This window comes from Oncorhynchus kisutch, linkage group LG18 (genome assembly GCF_002021735.2).
Source record: "Oncorhynchus kisutch isolate 150728-3 linkage group LG18, Okis_V2, whole genome shotgun sequence".
NCBI lineage: Eukaryota > Metazoa > Chordata > Actinopteri > Salmoniformes > Salmonidae > Oncorhynchus > Oncorhynchus kisutch.
The window spans coordinates 58539292-58560920 of NC_034191.2; the positions used below are offsets into that span (position 1 = coordinate 58539292).

General features: G+C 46.1%; 1 protein-coding gene across 3 annotated transcripts in view; it reads right to left on the reverse strand.

Annotated features, from left to right (window-relative positions):
• The window catches only part of LOC109908714 (partitioning defective 3 homolog), a 536862-nt gene that overhangs the window by 109548 nt on the left and 405685 nt on the right, over positions 1-21629 (reverse strand). For all 3 annotated transcript variants that reach the window (XM_031796385.1, XM_031796386.1, XM_031796384.1), the window contains one exon: positions 12781-13077. In XM_031796385.1, the coding sequence (XP_031652245.1) occupies positions 12781-13077 (297 nt within the window). The remainder of the gene's footprint in view (positions 1-12780; positions 13078-21629) is intronic.

Below are 21629 nucleotides of genomic sequence, written 5' to 3' on the forward strand. Positions count from 1 at the left end.
CTATCCAACCTGACAGAGCTTGAGAGGATCTGCAGAGAAGAATGGGAGAAACTACCCAAATACAGGTGTGCCAAGCTTGCAGCGTCATACCCGAGATGCCATACACGTACCCACATGATACCATACACGTGGTCTTCCAGGCTGTAATCTCTGCCAAAGGTGTTTCAACAAATACTGAGTAAAGGGTCTGAATACTTTTGTAAATATGATATTTCAAGGTTTGAAAAATATATAAATTAGCAAAGATGTATAAAAACCTATTTTTGCTTTGTCATTATTGGATACTGTGTGTAGATTGATGACGGGCAGAGGAGGGAGATCTGAATACTTTCTCAATGCATTGTACATTAGATAATGTATGTGGGGGATTACATACTGTGTGTGGGGGATTAGATACTATATGTGGGGGATTAGGTTAGTTATTGTTTTGGTTGGGAGATGGAACTACAGTATCGGAAAGACAAAGGGTATGATATAGAAGATACAGGAAGGAAAAAAAGAGAAGAGAGAGGAAGTCATCTGAGGAAGTCATCCGAGGGAGTCATCTGCTTGCTGACGTGCTGTGTGATGAGCCCTCTGTCACCCGCTCTCCTCCTCGATCACCTGCTTTTCAATCACATTTATCACCCAGTCTATTTTTGGTTGCTCTGTGTCGGAGTAGAGGATATCTAAAATGAAACTGGGGATGCTATGTTTGCAGTGGGACCCATGATTAGGTTATGAAATTGGGTTATCCATCATGGGAGAAGTGTCTAGATATTAAAAGGCTCACAGAGATACTGCAGAGCATAGCTACAGTACGAGTCACAAAATGGGAAGAACCTCCTCCTCCCCGTGACCCGAAAACCAAGTCAAAGTGTTCAATCAAAACAGTTCTCATAAAGTGCAATTTAGGATGACAATGTAGTTCGTTTGTTTATAGCGTGTGGTGTGTGTGTGTGTGTTGTGCTGTCAATTATGCAATCTAGCATTAATCTTGATTCACCCAGAAATAAAGTCTTGCATTATTGGTCAGATGCTCGATTAAGTTCTAGGGTCCATATACCTGTTAAGAGAAGAGAGAGAACGAGGATCGGAAGCGGAATGAAGAGCTCCACCCGCTCTCATTGCAAGTCTATGGGCCCTATGTACCCTCCCCTTCCGGTATTCAAAAGATGCTAACACCCGAGAAATTGTGATTTGTCCGAATAACCAGTGACAAAAAACCCAAGCACCATAACTAATGCTGCTGGGTATCTCATCCACTCATGTGTCATGAACAATCTACGGTACCATTCATGTTTATGTACAAGAGATGAATCTAGCCTTGGAAACTGAGCGCCGCTCTTGCTTTGCATTGATGGAATATTCTGAATTAAGAAGCAAAAATAAATGTTTGTGTCTTTACTTGAAGGGTAGCGACATAAGGACTTTGAAAACCCATTCTTAAGGCATACATTGCTTCACCAGTGCACAATATTGAACGATGCCAGAGATTCCCCAAAGCCTTCAGATGTGCAGCATGGGATTAACTCTCTATCTACTGCAGCTAAATGCTGAGAATGAACTGCCCTCGGGGTGCACACATCTCGACTAGGCCCCTGCCTCCCTCCAACCCATCCCCTTCATCTTCCAGGGAGCATCGTTCTTTCGTTCCTAAATGAGAACATTCCTTTCATGTTACCGCTGAAAACTCATTATGTGCAGTATAGTCTATCTCTGAGGCAAGGCATCTATTTGAAGGACACTGATAAAATATACTGAACAAAAATATAAGATTTTAAACATTTTTAAGGAAATCAGTCAATTGAAATAAATTCATTAGGCCCTAAATCTACGGATTTCACATGACTGGAAATACAGATATGCATCTGTTGGTGACAGACACCTTAAAAAAAAGTAGGGGTGTGGATCAGAAAAACAGTATCTGGTGTGACCATCATTTGCATCGCATAGAGTTGATCAGGATGCTGATTGTGGCCTGTGTAATGTTGTCCCACTCCTCTTCAATGGCTGTGCGAAGCTGCTGGATATTGGCGGGAACTGGAACATTCTGTCGCAAACGTTGATCCAGAGCATCCCAAACATGCTCAATGGGTGACATGTCTGGTGAGTATGCAGGCCATGGAAGAACTGGGACATGTTCAGCTTCCAGGAATTGTGTACAGATCCTTGCGTATTATCATGGTGAAACATGAGGTGATGGCGGTGGATCAATGGCACAACAATGGGCATCGTGATCTCATTACGGTATCTCTGTGCATTTAAAATTCCATTGATAAAATGACATTTTTCATTCATTGTCAGTAACTTATGCCTGCCCATACCATAACCCCACCACTAACATGGGGCACTCTGTTCACAACGTTGACATCCACAAACCGCTCGCCCACATGACGCCATACACGTGGTCTTCCAGTTCTGCCAAATTCTCTAAAATGACGTTGGAGACGGCTTACGGTAGAGAAATTAACATTATATTCTCTGGCAACAGATCTGGCAGACATTAATGCAGTCAGCATGCCAATTGCACGCTCCCTCAAAACTTGGGACATCTGTGTGTCATTGTGTTGTGTGAAAAAACTGTACATTTTTAGAGTGGCCTTTCATTGTCCCCAGCACAAGGTGCACCTGTGTAATGATCATGCTGTTCAGCTTCTTAACAAGCCACACCTGTCAGGTGGATGGATTATTTTGGCAAAGGAAAATGCTCACTAAGAGTGATGTAACCGAATTTGTGCACAAAATTGGAGAGAAATACGTTTTTTTGTGTGTGTGGAACATTTCAGGGATCTTTTATTTCAGCTCATGAAAGCAACAATTTACATGTTGTGTTTATATTTTTATTCAGTGTACATACTGTACTATGCATTAAAATCAGCTTGATCCATTTAACAGTGAAACACAGATGTTATGTCCCAAATTGCACACTATTCCATTTATAGTGCACTACTTTTGACCAGGACCCATAGGGCTCTGGTCAAAAGTAGTGCACTATATACAGTAGGGAATAGGGTGCCATTTTGGACACCTACACTGTAGTGTAGGAGCTGGAGATGGGGAGACTTCTCATTCTGGCTGTTTGCTTTCTTAAATTAATGTAATGGTACAAACGGAAGGATAAACTGCTTTTTTTCATCTCATCATACGCATCCCACAGGGGCTCTCCTCTCCTCTCCTCTCCTCTCCTCTCCTCTCCTCTCCTCTCCTCTCCTCTCCTCTCCTCTCCTCTCCTCTCCTCTCCTCTCCTCTCCTCTCCTCTCCTCTCCTCTCCTCTCCTCTCCTCTCCCCTCTCCTGCTCTCCCCTGCTCTCCTCTCCTCTATCCTCCCCTCCCCCCCTCCTCTCCAAAGCAGGGGGAAGAAATGAGCGATAACAGACGTAGAAGATAATTCACTTGCTTTGCCTCGAAGATACAAGTTGCTATCTGTGCATAAGCCGGGCGATAAGGCTGATGTACATTTGCTACATTAGAGGCCGAGGTGCTATCGCTGGAATTCAGATAGAGGAGGGAGGGAGGATAGGGTGCATGCACACCACATATGGGTCTATATATGTCTGTGTGTGAGTGTGTGTGTGAGGGGTTTGTGGGTAAATGCACTTACTGTATATAGCATAATGTGTGTGTACTGTACCCGTGTCTATTTCTATGATTTGTTTGTGCACGTGCGTGTGGACTGTGTACTTGAACTGGGGAGAAAAACACCTTTCATCATCATGACCGTAACATCTTATATGTAACAGCCAAACTCACTCTCTCTGCCAACAACACTGACTCACGGGTTACTATGAGTCAAACTGGAAGACAACCTCTCTATACTTCCTATGTTATACATCACATGCCTTCCTCTGAATTAGGATACAATTCCCTTCCATTGAAGAGAAACGGTGCTCCAGACGTTTTCTGTGACACTCGTTTCTCAGCCTCTCAGGGACACACACACACACACAAGAGTAATGACAAACATTACCAGATGTCAGAGGCAAAGAAAATACTTTCAGAACGCCGCAGTTGAAACGGTGGGGGGGGGGGGGATCCTACAGGTAAATTCAATAAAGTCGTCTTTACTTTACCTATTGTATTACTTGGGAGATGTAGAAAGGAAGAGAGAGAAAGTCTGCATCCCAAATGACACCCTATTCCTTACATAGTGCGCTACTTTTAGCCAGAGCCCTAGGAGCCTTTGTCAAAAGTAGTGCACTATAGAATAGGGTGCCATTTGGGACGGACGCTAAAGGAGCTGGATGTAATACTTACTGAGAGCATCTTGGGAACAACAAGATGCGCTTCAAACAGACAACCATGAATTATGAAAGTAAATAAAACTGTGTTGCTGCTGTGTAACTGCAATTAACATAGCAGAAGAGCAGACCATTAAGGCAATGTATCTATTACTGCATGGCACACGCACACACACACACACACACAAATGTTTATTCCCTCGAGGTCGATGAAAGACGTTTTTGAACACGTATGTCCTTTAAACAGATGCACTGAGCTCACTCAGCATGTTCATTTGTTTCCATATGAATTATTAAAAGAACGGCTTGTTTAATACAAAAATCGCTCAGGATGCTATCCACAACGTGATAAGAAAACAGCTTTGATTGCATGTTAAATTAACATTTTACCATTAAAATGCACCTGAGATTGATTGTTGATTTGGCGCTAATTGAGCCAAACAAACAGGCAATACAAAAACCAATAACAAAGCAATCAATGTACATTACAGGGACTTGATTATCTTAAGTAAATGATGTTATAATTGTAGTATGACTATTAATTATTCATATAAGACAACGAGGAAGCATTGAAACAATCATGTTCATTTTACATGTTGGTTATTTAGTAGATGCTCGTATCCAGAGCGACTTACAGGGGCAATTAGAGTTAAGTGCCTTGCTCAAGGGCACGGCGACAGAATATTCACCTAGTCGGCTCGGGGATTCAAACCAGCGACCTTTCGGTGACTGGCCCAATGCTCTTAACCGCTAGGCTACCTGCCGCACTATACCCTATATATACACACTCAATGACATAAAACACGCATGCAAGGGCGCTAGGTTATGATGCAGTTGTTAACATTACATGTGTACTGTATGGTGTATGCAGGTGTCTGAACCTGCCATCTTTATGGGGCCAAGTGTTAAACACCCCAACTGGCATTACAACACTTGTGGACAGATGCAGATAAGACTGATGCCTACAGTTTCAACCTGGGTTACACTGGAGAATCCATCTGGGTGAGTGATGGTGAGGAGCTGATCTTAATAATAATAATAATAATGCTGATGATGAAAAAGAGGGATAAGAACTGGATGAGGAGGAGGAGGAGGAGGAAGAGGGACCCTGGTGTCAGACCTACATTAGCAGCTAGCCTGTAGCTCTGCAGAGCACGGGGTCCTGGCATTAACGAGGATGACGGAGAAGGAGTCCATGTGAGCTGATGAAGAAGTGGGTGAGCAAGAGGAAGGTGATCCCCGGGGTGGGACCTGCATTAGCAGCCAGCCGGTAGCTCCACTCTACAGGGGGCCTGACATTAACACGGCTGGGCAGCTGTGAAAGAGCCCTGTTTGAGGTGTGAAGAGTGTCTCTCACAGGAGATTAACGTTTTAACGTCCTCACTTCCCTCCCTCCCGCCCACCTCACAACCACAACGCTCCCTCTCCAGAATCCCCCAGAAAAATAAAAAAAAGTTTCTCCACCGGATGAAAAGCTTTGACCTTTTATCCGCTGCAGAAAATGCATTAGCCACCTCATAATCCAATTTATAGCACCATGCAAAGTCTGGGTCTGCATGGTGGATTTAGAGGAAAATTAGCAGATAAAAACACCTCGTCACAGTACAGTATGTGTTTCTGCCTCTACAGGTGATGCTCTATGGGTTGTGGCTGGTTCTTTCTCTCTCTCTCTCTCTGTGTTTTGCAGGTCCCTCTGGAGCTGCAGACATCTTCAAGGGCTTTCTACACAAAGCCCGCCACGTCTTACTTCAGACCAGCCCGTCTCTCTCTTCCTCTCCTTCTCTCCATCTCTCTGCCTCTCTCACCCCGGCTTTAAGGGGCTTAGAGACTGTATCCCGTAATGGGAGTAGCAGTCAATCAAATCAGTGCGTCAAAAGGTGACGCTTTGTTTCACGCTCCTCTCCTCTCTCCCTAAATCCCATGGAGCCTGGCACCTGTCAGGTTGTCGCTCGAAAAGAAGCAGCCGACTCCAACTACCTAAAAACCCAGGGGTCCTTGGTGGGTGGATTGAGCTAGGGCTGACTTGTCAGCTGCCTGTCTAAAAAAAGAGGTCATGTCTCCAGATACACAGGAACTAAAAAAAAAAACACAAAAAAAAATGTTTATTTAGCTAGCTATATATCTTCTGCGCAGGTAAGTGAAAGAGAGCTCATGACGAATCTGGTATCACTCTAGCAATACACTTCCAAAGTTGAGAAAGACTATCATCCAGCTTTTACAAAGGCAATAATTACCACAGCCTAATAAAGACCCGAACTGTGTAAGAAAAAAAAACTACTTCCAATTGGTGCCCTTCAGTTTTACAGAGCCTGACAGCGTTGTCAAAACACCTCTCATTTAGCCAGGCCCAATAACACATGGGTCGGTTATAAACAGCCAAATGAGCTCCGTTGTACTGCCGTCCCCTGAAGTGACAGTAAAATGTGATACAGTGTGACATTCAGGATTCAAAGCGCCACGGCTTGGCTCCCCGTATCACCCAGGGTCTATAAACCTCATGTCTGACTCAGTCTGGCTTTACCGTTACACTGACCTTCCCATTAGGGCACTATTAAAGCCAGGGTCTATTATAGAGCACACACACACACACACACACACACACTCAGCCCATGTAAAAAATAAAAGTAGAGATCTTATGGGTCTGGTGCCTCTGGCCTTCGATGCCGCGTTGTGGTTCACACAGACAAATCCACTGTTACTGTGTGTCTGCTCTGCTCCAGAGACCAGCCACAAGCCTGTCCAACTGAACAGCTGAGACATTTGAGTTATTGAGAGACTGTTAGTGGGGGGAGACATCTGGTGATCACCATGTGACCTCTGCTGTAGTGTAGTGTTACTAACTGTGAATCAGGAGAATACAACACGTTCAATGTGAGTGGTACTGTGAAGTTGCGCTCTGTCTCCCGCATGCTAAATGATTATCAGATGAATAGCCTTAACATGACACCGATAAGATATGGAGAGGAATAGAACCTAATGTCAGTCTCTCCAGGTTTAGAGGGTCTCTTTCCAAGACTGTATCAATATTATATATGTTTTTGGCATCTTATATCCTGTGTGCCGCATGCGTGTTTGCATTCATGTTATTGCAAAGGTGTGAATTCGTATTCAGTCCATCCACGACGGGCTAAAATCTGCTGGTCGGTGAAAGAAGGAGCAGGCATTTGGATAAATAACCTTGGCATGCGTGTGCATCAGCACATCCAGTGATATCTTAATTTCATGTTGAATATACATGCACTTGATTTATTTATTGCCTCGACATTAAAGCCGCAACATGGCCCTTTGGTTTAAGTTTGTCGCCGTGAGAAGCCACCATCAGAAGCGTGTGTAATTGTACCCAAACCGGGGTTAAATGCCTAGTTGCCCTTGTCATTCATTCTGGTGACTGACAACACAGAAGCAGTTCCTCTCCCTGGACGAACCTTATCCATTTCCTGACATGTGACCTTCAAACAGGAAGCTCATTCTCCCTGTCACCTCTTCAAAGATGACAATATTTTCATTTTGGTTGAATTCTGTGAGGCAAACTAAAACTTCAGCAGAGAGGAATGTTTTTCAAACCTTTATGGAAATTAGCACCTCAAAATGTATTTAAAACTGTACTTCAAAATGCCACTTAGCCCACTTTATATTTGAGTAGCAGTCAAATCCAATTTGAAATTCTTCAGTGTTCCTTCTTTGTATTTGAGTCTATGAAAGTTCCATTAACTTTAATTTAAAAATGCAAATGACTGTTTATGTTTGTTTTGACAAGGAAAATGACGCCAGTCTTGAATGTGAATGTATTTGCTGTAGTCGTATAAATACTGAGCCTTTGAGCTAAGTAAAAATGAATGCATATTATTAATCTCGCAGACACACAGACAAATATTACAGGCATTCCACTGAGGCTGGCATACACGAGATATGCAAATCAGCCAGAGGTGCAAAACCAAAAACGCACCTCTAACATAGGGTGCATATTTAATATCAAATCCAAACAATGCAACGATAGCAGCTACAGACAGAATTCTGGTACCTATTTTGACTTATGAATATTTTAGACTCAGACACCCAGTCTCCATACCGAAATACTTATGTTTCAGCTTTAATCTCACTGTACTAAAATAAGCCTATATGAATGTTGTTATCTGCATCAAACATAACCCTATGAAACAAGAGACCCCAATAAGAGGGGCAACTTTAAAAGAAAGTCTCAACTCCAGAGAGATCTACCGTCTGGCGAGCTTCTACCAGGGCTAATGTATTCATACTACTGTGCAAGCGACAATCTCACCAATTGTACGGATGGAAGGAAACATTACAGTGTCCTGTGAACATGGAGGCTAACCACACACACACACACACACACACACACGCACACACACAGCACTTCCAAACAGCGAAATCAAGATTTGGCAAAGTCTGAGTAATGACAAGCAGCCATTTCGCTAGTATACTGGGAAAATCAGAGAGAGAGGGTAAGAGAGAGAGAGAGAAAGGGAGAGAGAGAGAGAAAGGGAGAGAGAAAGGGAGAGAGAAAGGGAGAGAAAGAGAGAGAGAGAGAGAGAGAGAGATCGCGAGAGAAAGGGTAGCGAGAGAAGGGATAGAAGGCGAGCGAGAGAAAGGGAGCGTAGAGAGAAGGAGAGAAGAGACAGAGCGAGGCGAAAGGGACGATGACGAGAGAGAAAGGGGAGAGAGGTAGAAGAGAGAGAGAGAGTGAGAGGAGAGGGGTAATCGTGCATCTGCTTGTGCATCGCTAACTCTTGTTTCTCAGTAAGCTGAAACATTCTATAAATAGGTCTAAGTGTCACTGAGGAAAATGAATTGGATTATCACCATGAAGCCACCAGGAGCTACTCCAGCCGTCTGGTAATCACACATCAGAGGGGGATGACAAGATACTCAGAAACTCTTAGTAGAACAATGACAGTTGGTTTCAAAATGTCATTTTATTATCAAAACCAACGCCACTCATTGAATGCCATCGTCAAGAAACAAGTATCACGAAGACCAAAAATATTAGATTTATGCTAAGAGTTGTAGTATTGTTGAGTATGTTAAGATTTGTTTTCCAGCCAACCATACATCTTATCAATACGGTCACAGTCAGTGTCAGGATTGGTGCTGTTTCACTGGCCTCTATGAGACAACAATATCCTCAGGAAACATATGCTACTATCTACCCACACTGACCTTCAAATCAGACATATGGACTGATGGCCTTTCCTAAGCCCAGAAAGTATTGGAACATGGATTTAGCAGGTTAATGGAGGGTTGGATAACCTTGTCATATCTACTGGGCTGTCATAGTATGGCAGTCGGGAATTCTCATTGGTAGTCTCGACACAGACACATTCACAGACGCGCTAGCCCACGCACACATGCTCACACACAAGCACACACATTCCTACTGGGACAATCTCCCTCCCTAGTTCTGAAAGTAGTAGCCAAAAGTGTGTCTACGTGTCTATGTCACACATGTGCAGATACACTACATGACCAAAAGTACATGGACACTAGATGTTGGAACATTGCTCCGGGGACTTGCTTCCATTCAGTCACAAGAGCATTACTGAGGTTGAGCTCTGGTGAGCGATTAGGCCTGGCACGCAGTCGGCGTTCCAATTCATCCCAAAGGTGTTCGATGGGATTGAGGTCAGGGCTCTGTACAGGCCAGTCAAGTTCTTCCACGCCAATCTCGATAAACCATTTCTGCATGGACCTCGCTTTGCTCACGGGGGCATTGTCATGCTGAAACAGGAAAGGGCCTTCCCCAAACTGTTGCCACAAAGTTGGAAGCACAGAATCGTCTAGAATGTCATTGTATGCTGTAGCATTAAGATTTCCCTTCACTGGAACTAAGGGGCCCGAACTATGAAAAACAGTCCCAGACCATTATTCCTCATCTACCAAACGTTACAGTTGGGCACTAAGCATTTGGGCAGGTAGCATTTTCCTGTCATCCGCCAAACCCAGACTCGTCTGTCGCACTGCCAGATGGTGAAGCGTGATTCATCACTCCAGAGAACGCGTTTCCACTGCTCCAGAGTCCAATGGCGGTGATCTTCACACCTCTCCAGTCGACAATTGGCATTGTGCATGGTCATCTTAGGCTTGTGTGCGGCTGCTCGGCCATGGAAACCCTTTTCATGAAGCTCCCGTCGAACAGTTCTTGTGCTGACGTTGCTTCCAGAGGCAGAATGGAACTCAGTAGTGAGTGTTGCAACCGAGGACAGACTATTTTTACGAGCTACGCGCTTCAGCACTCGGCGGTCCTGTCCTGTGAGCTTGTGTGGCCTACTACTTCGAGGCTGAGCCATTGTTGCTCCTAGATGTTTCCACTTAATAACAGCCCTTAAAGCTGACCTGGGAAGAAGCTCTAGCAGGGCAGAAATTTCACGAACTGACTTGTTGGAACGTTGACAGCCTATGACGGTGCCACGTTGAAAGTCACTGAGCTCTTCAGTAAGGCCATTCTACTGTCAATGTTTGTCTATGGAGATTGCATGGCTGTGTGCTTAATTGTAGACATCTGTCAGCAACGGGTGTGGCTGAAATAGCCAAATCCACTCATTTGAAGGGGAGTCCGCATACTTTTGTATATATGGTGCATGTGTACCACGTCATTGCTCTCTCTCTGCTGTGTCCACTGAGCCGTTGGGCCTCATTGGATAACTCTGGGCAGGCTTCTCGCAAGCTGTCACTCAAATGTGAGGGGCTGAACGAAGAATTGTCTAGAACTGGAATTGTAAGGGAGATGGTCCACGTGGGGAGAAATGTATGGAAAATGGCGCGGCACAGCTTGAAGTAAACAACTCGGGATTTCGTGACTAATTGAGGAGAGACAGTAATTCTTCATGTATGAACTACACAGTGATACATCCAGCCCAAAGCGGGAGGTTAAAAAAATACTTTCTTAGTCGCCAAAGTACCGGAGCATGTCTTAAATATCAGATTGTAGAGAGCGGTGAGAAATGCAGCTGAGAACTTTGGTCCCTCGACATGACATACTTTTTGCCATATTTATGAAACTTGTGTTTGTGATAAATATTTGCCTTCCTTCCTTTTTTTGTTTTGGGAAACTAAAGCAGTTCCCATCATCAGCTAGTGGGGAACTGAAAACACAGCATTTTTGCCAAACAAAAAGACTCCCAGCATTGGATGCTTTTAACAGATCACTGGCAATGTGTCAGTAATACAATGTCTGTGTCCCAAATGACACGTTATTCCCTGAACTGTATAGGCCCTGGTCAAAAGTAGTGCACTATGAAGGGAATAGGGTTCATTTGTAATAAGCCAATGTACTACCAACAAAAGCCAGAGTAAAGAAAACGAAGTCAAAAAGCCCAAGCACATAGAAGCATCTTCAAAATAGCTCTTCAGAATACCAATGCCTTCCTCACACTAATTAACATAGCTAAACAATGTAATAACACCAAGCTGGATTTTTTATCACATCATATATTCCTGTTGACTCCTGGGTTTATAGATGACCTTCTCCCTTATTGGCCGGAGAAGCTTTACTGACAGTGGTGTGTGTGTGTGTGTGTGTGTGCGTGTGTGCACACGCATTGACAGTGATGCAGAGCGCCACCAGACAAGGTGTGTGGAAGCAGGGGAGGATTAGACATGACCCTGGACAATAAAAGTGAGCGTTGTTCTGATATTACATTTTTCACACCCTGAGAACAGAATTATTGACGGATTTGCCCCCACTGTAAGAAGCCACAGTCTACCTGGGTCTCGCAGTGCCTAAGGGACACAGTGTAAAAACCTGCCTGAGGTATTCTTGCACAGTATGTGTGACATGTGTGACAAATAAAACAATTTGAAAAGGAGAAAGAAATACAGACACCCCATCTTTTATAAATGAGGTTTAAATGGAAGACCATGGTTGTGTGTGTCTGTCTGTGTGCATTGTAGATGAGCCAGGTGGTGATGGTGGCGCTGGTGGTCGGTTGCTTTTGATGGTGTTGTTGGGTTTAGGTGTTGGTGCTGTTTTTTATGGTTTTGTTGGTTTTGGGTGGTGTTGTTGTTGTTGATGGTGTTGTTGGTTTTGGGTGGTGGTGGTGTTGATAGTGTTGTTGGTTATGGGTGGTGGTGGTTGTGGTGTTGTTGGTTTTGGGTGGTGGTGGTGTTGATGGTGTTGTTGGTTTTGGGTGGTGGTGGTTGTGGTGTTGATGGTGTTGTTGGTTTTGGGTGGTGGTTGTGGTGTTGATGGTGTTGTTGGTTTTGGGTGGTGGTGGTTGTGGTGTTGTTGGTTTTGGGTGGTGGTGGTGTTGATGGTGTTGTTGGTTTTGGGTGGTGGTGGTGTTGATGGTGTTGATGGTATTGTTGGTTTTGGGTGGTGGTGGTTGTGGTGTTGATGGTGTTGTTGGTTTTGGGAGGTGGTGGTGGTGTTGATAGCATTGTTGGTTTTGGGAGGAGGTGGTGGTGTTGTTGTTGATGGTGTTGTTGGTTGTGGGTGGTAGTGTTGTATGAGATGGAGGTGAGGTGTTGCTGTTGTTGATGATGCTGTTAGTTGCTGGCTGTTTTTAGAGTTGCTGGTGTAGGTGGTGGGTAGCGGTGCCCCCTACCTGTCAGCTGAGGGAGGGTGTCCGTTGCGAGGCTTGTTGACCTGGGCATAGAGGGCTTCCAGGTCGGGCTGGTCTGGACCGCTGTCCTGGGGGGGCTGGGGCCCTTGGTGGGGCTCCTGTCTGCTGTCTTCGGATGACCCGTCCAGGGAGCCGATGCCTGCGTAGGGGTGCTCCTCGTCTTCGTTGGAGCTGAAGGTGCAGTTCAGGTTGGGGTTGATGTCCAGGATCTCAGCGTACTCCCTCTCCCTCGCCACCAACGCTTGACGTTCACGGAACTCCCTCGTCTTCGCCTGGATCCTGGAGAGGAGGGACGGATAGAGGTAGGGAGGAGGGACGGAGAGAGACAGGGAGGGAGGGGGATGGAGAGAGGCAGGGAGAGAGAGAGAGATGGGAGAGAGATAGAGAGAGAGAGATGGGGAGAGAAAGAGAGATGGGGAGAGAGAGAGAGATGGGGAGAGAGAGAGAGATGGGGAGAGAGAGAGATGGGGAGAGAGAGAGATGGGGAGAGATAGAGAGAGAGAGAGAGAGAGAGAGAGAGAGAGAGAGAGAGAGAGAAATGGGGAGAGAGAGAGAGATGGGGGAGAGAGAAAGATGGGGAGAGAGAAAGATGGGGAGAGAGAGATGGGGAGAGAGAGATGGGGAGAGAGAGAGATGGGGAGAGAGAGAGAGAGAGAGAGAGAGAAGGGGAGAGAGAGAGAGAGATGGGGAGAGAGAGAGAGAGAGAGAGAGAAATGGGGAGAGCGAGAGAGAGAGAGAGAGAAAAATGGGGAGAGCGAGAGAGAGAGAGAGAGAAATGGGGAGAGAGAGAGAGAGAGATGGGGAGAGCGAGATAGAGAGATAGAGAGAAATGGGGAGAGAGAGAGAGAGAGATGGGGAGAGCGAGAGAGAAAGAGAGAGAGAGAGAGAAATGGGGAGAGAGAGAGAAATGGGGAGAGAGAGAGAGAGAGAGATGGGGAGAGCGAGATAGAGAGATAGAGAGAAATGGGGAGAGAGAGAGAGAGAGATGGGGAGAGCGAGAGAGAAAGAGAGAGAGAGAGAGAGAGAGAGAGAGAGAGAGAAATGGGGAGAGAGAATGGGAGAGAGAGAGAGAGAGAGATGGGGAGAGCGAGATAGAGAGATAGAGAGAAATGGGGAGAGAGAGAGAGAGAGATGGGGAGAGCGAGAGAGAAAGAGAGAGAGAGAGAGAGAGAGAGAGAGAGAGAGAGAGAGAGAGAGAGAGAGAGAGAGAGAGAGGAAAAGGTCAGCAGTGCTATAACTCAATATTTCATACTGTTATTTAGGGAATAAAACGCATGAAAGCCATTGTAAGGATGTCTGAAAAGAGGGTTGGTTTTTGAAATGGGGCATTTGAGGGGTTGGTATCGGCTGGGGGAACTCGGGAAAGGTTAGGGAGCTTCAAGCTGAGTCTTAAAGGACTGCGTCCCAAATGGAACCCCATTCCCTATATGGTGAACTACTTTTGACCAGAGCCCTAAGGGCCCTGTCCGACAGTAATACACTATGTAGGGTGCTAGGGTGCCATTTGGGATATAGCCCAAGATACTCTGTTCGTTTCATAGTGTCTGCAGACACTACACATTGCAGCCTTTTCAAATTCAACAACAACATTCCTACTTAAGTCTATCTACCTCCCACCTCTATCGCAGGGCTCTTCCTCCATCCCATTGGGCTATTCCTAACATCTTTAGCCTGTTTTTCTTTCCCCCAGAAAAGAGAAGATAAGTCTAATGGAGGACAGACAGCATTCTGAGTTATTCAGATGAGTGGCCGGTGGAGTGCTGCGAGGCATCCCAAATGGCACCATATTCCCTATGCAGTCCACTATGTTTGACCAGGGCCCATAGCACTCTGTGTAGGGAATATGGAACTATTTGGGACACAGACGTGGAGTGGCCATCCAGACCATGGTTGGAAGGGGATCTTCCTGAGGAGAGTGTATAGATCCCTCCCCTGGGTCCTCTAACCAGAGAGAAAACAGGCCGTCTCTGATCTCTCCTCCAACTCCTCTTCCACCCGGACGCTGTTCTCTTCTTCCTCCCCCTGCCCCAGCTCCCTGGGAACTCTTCCCTTCCACACAACAGGGCCTTTCAGGGCCTTTCCTGCCTCATACAGTTGACCTGGACTATGAATGCCTGCCTCTCCTTCCATGGAAAACAAGACCCAGGCGTACATGGGGGGAGTGAGGGGTGAAAGGTGATCTGGAGCTGTGTGAAAGGGACAGGGGTAACAGGGGAGCGGTGGTGAAGACAGAGGGATGAACCCCTGCTGGTGTCCCTGCATGGCAGCACTGCAGCAGTCACCAGCCTGGGTAGTAGATCCAGATGCTATGTCCTACCAGCACATACTTATGTACCGGTATACACGCCCACACACACACACACGCCCACACACACACGCCCCCACACGCCCCCCCCCCCACACACACACACACACACACACACACGCGCGCGCCCACATGCCCATGTAAGAACATGCAGGTACAAGTATGCAAACACACACGCACGTACAGTAGGCACACGCACGTACTGTACGAACACGCATGCACGTAAACACACACACATCCCCACCCACACACCACAATTCATCCCAACACTCTCCCAGGCTCTAAGTGGGGGTCATCTCACCCCCCAGTCTGTGGGATATTCCATATTTCCCCCATTACCTCAGGTCATAGCTAACCTCTGACCCCCATCGGCTATCCTTCACAGATGATTGACAGCATTGCCGTGGTAACAAGGCTGGAATCAGTGAGTTCTCATGGGTCTGTATATTGTATATTATAATAACAGTGTAATCACATTCCAAACAATGACTATTTATCTATGCCACAATAACCTAATTCCAAAAGGATTGGCTCGTTTATTTTTAGCCATGGAAATCCCATTATCTCAGAATGATCAGAAGGATTACATTTTGAGGGTATTATGCTCACATGATGTTCCATGTCATTTATACACTCCTCAGCCTTGTCCACGATGTGTATTTGTATTTGTCAAAATAATATACCTTTTTTATATAAATCCCATCCCTTCAGTGCAGCCCCTGCTGTGTCCCAAATGACACCCTATTCCCTATGGGCCCAGGCCAAAAGTAGCGCACTACATATGGAATAGGGTGACATTTGGGAGACCGCCTCTTATTGTACAGCACACACAACCTTGTGGGTGTCAGAAACAGAGTGATATAGATTAGTTCCCGCCACAGCAGTCTCATCTCATCTCGGCACCTGCCCAAACTGATGTCACACCCCTGCCAGTAAGACCAGACAATGATGTTATGACAGGTTTTTACGGAAACCCAGTGGGAATTCAAGGCTTTAGGCTCTTCACCGACTAATCAAATTCATAAAAATACAATATCAGTGTTCAAATGGGATAATGGGTGGAGCGGCAAGACTGGCGACATTAGACTGCATGGCACAGACAGACAGACAGACACAGACAGACAGACAGACAGACAGACAGACAGACAGACAGACAGACAGACAGACAGACAGACAGACAGACAGGACAGATTGACAGGACAGACAGACAGGACTGACCGGACAGGCAGGAGAGAGAGAGAGAGAGAGAGAGAGAGAGAGAGAGAGAGAGAGAGAGAGAGAGAGAGAGAGAGAGAGAGAGAGAGAGAGAGGACAGAGACAGAGACAGACAGAGACAGATACAGAGACAGAGACAGAGAGAGAGAGAGAGAGGACAGAGACAGACAGAGACAGATACAGAGACAGAGACAGAGAGAGAAATACCTTCACCCTCAGATCAGATGGCTCAGCACCTCTAGCTGAGGGCCAACCAACAGCAGCCAGATTGCCTACAATGCCAGTGTAACATGACAGTCATCTCCATATTCAACTGGTGTGATGTCTCACACACGCTGACCAGCTCACGACCAGGGTTCCATGGCACGTTTCCCCCCTATTTGAACCCCTCTGCCATGTGCTGGGTAGTCCCCATGTGCTAGGTAGGCCCCATGTGCTGGGTAGGCCCCATGTGCTCGCTTGGTCAGTGTAGTAGGGTAACTGCCCCCCCCACGCCACCCCTACACTCCCATCGCCCAGCCTTAACTCCATTACGTAATTAATGACCCAGTGTGGTGTTGACATGAAGAAGAGCTCTGCCTACACTAAGCACTCCATTACTGCATTACCCTTAATTAACTAGGCAGTGTCTCTCCTCTCTACTGTGGTCTCTCTCACCTCTCCTGTCTCTTTACTCTATTCTTACTACTCTCACCTCTCCTCTGTCCTTACTCTCCTCTCTTCTTAACATGTTCCCTCCTCTATTTCTCCACTCCTCTCTATTCTCTCTCCTCTTATCTCCTTTCTCTTCTTTCCTCTGTTGTCTCTCCTTAGTCTCTAGTCTGTCTTCTCTTCACCTCTACTCCCCCTTACATTTTCCTTACTAATTTCTCCTCTGTTTTACAGGACAAACTAGCTCAAAAGGATGTTTTGGGAAACAATGCAAGGGAAATGGAAAATGGAATTTCCGCTTCGCCCAGGATGCTCTAGATACTGTAATGCAAGGGATTATGGCAAGTCAGGAGTTTATCATTGAGGTTTTGACTGACAATCTCTTAAAACACGTTTGCCAGGTTTCTTTCCTCAATTTCAGGTAAGTGGCTTCCTTCTTCATTTGTCGTCTTCGTTGCTGTTAGAAGAGAGTTCTTTAGTATCACACAACTAGCACACACACACATCACAATTAAAACCACAAGTTTCCCCTCAACGGTAAACAACTCAGAAGTGTGAGTCACTGCATTAAGTTGAGAGGAGAATCCGCCATGTTTATTTCATTTTCAAAGAGAAAGTTAGGAGAGAGTTGAAGTTGCAGAGCGAGCGGTGCACTACTGACAAGTAGGCCCTTCTTCTGTGCGCTGAATAAATCGGAGTGTTTATCAAACAAGTCTGTGTAATTCTGGACAGATGAAGCCAATGCACCCTCCTCCGTATGTCTTTCAATGGGGGGGTGGGAGGTGGGAGCGAGAGGGAGGGAGGGAGGGAGGAGGGAGGAGCGAGAGGGAGGGAGGAGGCGGCTGCAGTTTTCAGACGCTCATTACCAAGTCTGCACTTCCAGAGCTCCACTTGGAGAGAGTCTGGCTGTTCAATATGCTTGGTAGCAGAGGCGGGATGAAACAGAATGCATTGCTTTCTTTAGTAACTCTTGTAGACATCTTGCATATATTCTCCCCCCCCCCCCTACAAAAGTACAATCTTGTGTGCAAAGGACTGTGCTCCCATTAAGACTGATGGACAGACTTTTAGGTTGACACTTGATTTGACATCATTTTATCAGGCAAACAATTTGGCACAATTCAATTCTGTAATAATCACATGTAGCTTGCTGCAGAGTATCAATTATCAAATTAATTGAGTATCAAATAATGACAAATATAATCAGGCCTGCAATCAGTTCCTTTGACCTCTCATTGAATTCAACATGTTAATGACGACAGACAGCAACACTTTACAAAAAAAAATCAATAACGAAGCCAATTATTTGGTAAAACAATTACTGTTATGAAGGGATCAGCTGAGATAATGACTAACACACATTAACTTAGTGCAGTAACAAGTTATGAAGTACCTGCTGTGTAATTACAGACACTGTAATTAGTAAGACATTAACACAAGTTTCATTTCTCATCTCATTGAACGGAGGAAAGTCGTACACTTTGTGTACTCTCAACTGACGTGTCAGTACTAATTCTGGAATAGAAACGTTGTTGTCGTTGTGGTGGCTTAAATCCTCAAAACCAACAGCCACACTGATGTGATGCTGAGGTCTATAGTATTACATGACTACAGGGTCCATTTGCATTCTAAAATAAGGAAATGGAAGACTAGTTGATCTTGCAGCTCCTCGTTCCTTGAAACCCGACCAACCGTGTGACGCTACTGTAAATGCTGACTGACTAAACTACATAACCGGAGCAGTATACCTTGTCTTTGGTTGGCTGGCATCAGCAGGAAACCAAACAAACAGGCACTACAAGGCTTCCGGGTCTGGGAGCAGGAGGAGTGTGAAATGAAGGGATGAAGGGATGGAGGAGTGGAGGAGTGTGAGCCACTGATTAGAAGCTCAGAGGAGCCAAACAGATAAGAGAAGGGACATCATAATCTCACGCCACAGTCACAGAGAGAGAGAGAAATAGTGAGAGAAATAGAGGGAGAGAGGGGGGGAGAAACAGAGAGGCGGGGGAACAGAGAGAGGGGGGGAGAAACAGAGAGAGAGAGGGGGGTGAGAAACAGAGAGGGGGGGGTGAGAAACAGAGAGGGGGGGGAACAGAGAGGGGGGGGTACAGAGAGAGGGGGGAGAAACAGAGAGAGAGAGGGGGGTGAAAAACAGAGAGGGGGGGGAACAGAGAGGGGGGGGTACAGAGAGAGGGGGGGAGAAACAGAGAGAGAGAGGGGGGTGAGAAACAGAGAGGGGGGGGGGACAGAGAGGGGGGGAACAGAGAGAGGGGGGGAGAAACAGAGAGAGAGAGGGGGGTGAGAAACAGAGAGAGAGAGGGGGGTGAGAAACAGAGAGAGGGGGAGGAAGAAACAGAGAGGGGGGGCAGAGGGGGGGGGGGTGAAGTAAGGGTTGCAGTTGGATACAGTTTAAGACAGAGGCAGCAGACACCAGCAGGTTGCTACTGTGTGGTGGGTTTAGATCTGGCTTCAGACAGATGCTCTGGTAAACTGACAAAACAATGAGACAATCCCAATCTCAGCACACCAGGAGGCATGAAAGGGAATAATGCATATCCTCCTCTTGGAATCTCTCTGTTTGATTGACGGCAGGCCACACTAAACCCCAGGCACTGAGAGAGAGAATCAGGGTGTTCAAAGGGATTGGCCTGAGCAAGCAATCTAGGAATCGCCTTGTATCGCAAATAACCCCTCATTATAAAGATGAGTGATCCTGTACCTTACCTTGCTCAAACGGATCCCCTGAAACACACGGACTCTCTGCACTATTCCTACCCCATCCAACCTGCATGGTACCAATCAAAGAGAATCATGCTAGTCCCTCAGTGTGGTGCAATCAGGTAGAGAAGCCAGCGGTTGTCAACAGGCATAAAGCCTTGTAATGGCTGTTGTGCTGAGGGCGGTGTGTGTGTGTGTGTGTGTGTGTGGGGCTGTGGAGGGCCTCTCCAGCTAGGTCTTAATGAAGCGCTTGATGAGGAATAGTAGTCTGCTGAACAGCAACACAGGTGGCAGGCAGGCAGGCAGTTGCATATCATTTGTGAGATTATAGCAAAACAAATGGTGCTGATGATGACTCTTTATCATCTTCAGAATGGTTCATCACTGCACTGCTGGGTTCTGTACCCTGGTAGATGATATTTCAGCGTCAGTGTTTCTACTATATCTGAGGCACTCAGATATAAACGCAAGGCTACAATACATGGAGGCTATTTTGCAGAATAAACTTGGTCTAATAGTGTCTCTTAACACTGTAATCGAAACCATACTTTTTTACAATGTTATTAAGGTCAGACTCCTAGATATGTAACACATGACATGTTTTATAGTTTCCTCATAGCAGACCAGACCAGGGAAGTAGAGGGTACACAGACTACAACTAGGATATCACATTAATCCACGCTAACCTTCTCTATGTCTTCTCTTTAGGCGAGGCAGGTAGCCTAGTGGTTAGAGTGCTGGGCCAGGAACAGAAAGGTTGCTGGATCAAATCCCGAGCTGACAAGGTCAAAATCTGTCGTTCTGCCCCTGAACAAGGCAGTTAACCCACTGTTCCTAGGCCCTCATTGTAAAGAAGAATTTGTTCTTAACTGACTTGACTAGTTAAATAGAGGTAAAATATATATTTTTAGAAACACTAAATGCTCCGGTCAAAATGTGTGCTTCAATTAAATCGTCGGTGTCAGCTGTGCGGTGTGTTTGGCAATGGGCCATCCCGACATCCCTGACACTTCCCCTGATGGGCTGACTGTACGTGCGCTAGTTTTAGAAATATAGCCCCCCCCCCCCCCCCCCCTCGATCCATAATATCATAACCACTATGTCTAAAATAACCCCGTCTCAATGGGCCCTATATAATCAATCAGTGCATTTGCCTTGAGCAAGACCCACTCTCAGTGTCAGCACACCGCCTCTATCAAAATTTGCACCTCTGAGTGGCGTAACACAACCCAAAATACAGAGGTAATTGATTTTTAGAGCTGTCGCCCCCCTGAACTGCCATGCTTTGAATATCAGGCTGAGCCAGCTCCCTCCTCCCCGAGACGTCAGGATACTGTATTAATACCACAGACGATTTCCCAAAGGATTCCCAGATTCCTTTTCCATTATCTGAGAGTCAATTTAGAATTTCCATTCTGGTTAAGTGATGGCATTTTGGGATGGCGAGAAGGGGAAAGGAAAGTGGCCCTGTTGTATAGTGCTCCAGCGCTCCAGTGCTCTGACACTAGGGCTTAGACATGCAGAACGGAGAGGAAACAGACTAAATGGGAGAATGAGAAACGTATACAAGTCAAGATCCAGACAAATAGTGACTGGGGAGTGAGGGGAGTAAGGAAAGGAGGGGAAGGGTGAGGGCATGTTTTAGGCTTAGCCCCAGTCTGTGTCTGCGCTGTTTTATTCCGGCTTTGCATGGCAGGCGTTTGGGAGAGCCTCAAAGGGACAGAGGCTTTGGAAGGCTCTGGATAGGAAGGCTGTGGGTCTCTGGGGCGTGCTGGCAATGTGTTGGGCCAGCAGCCAGAGGGACAGCCAGGGCTCCCAGAGCACAAGACATTCCCTGCATGTCACAGTCTAGCCTCTATGAAGACTGTCTCCAGATGTCCCATTGAATAGGAAGACCATTGTGTGTGTGTGTGTGTGTGCGTATCCGACAGGCAGCTATCCT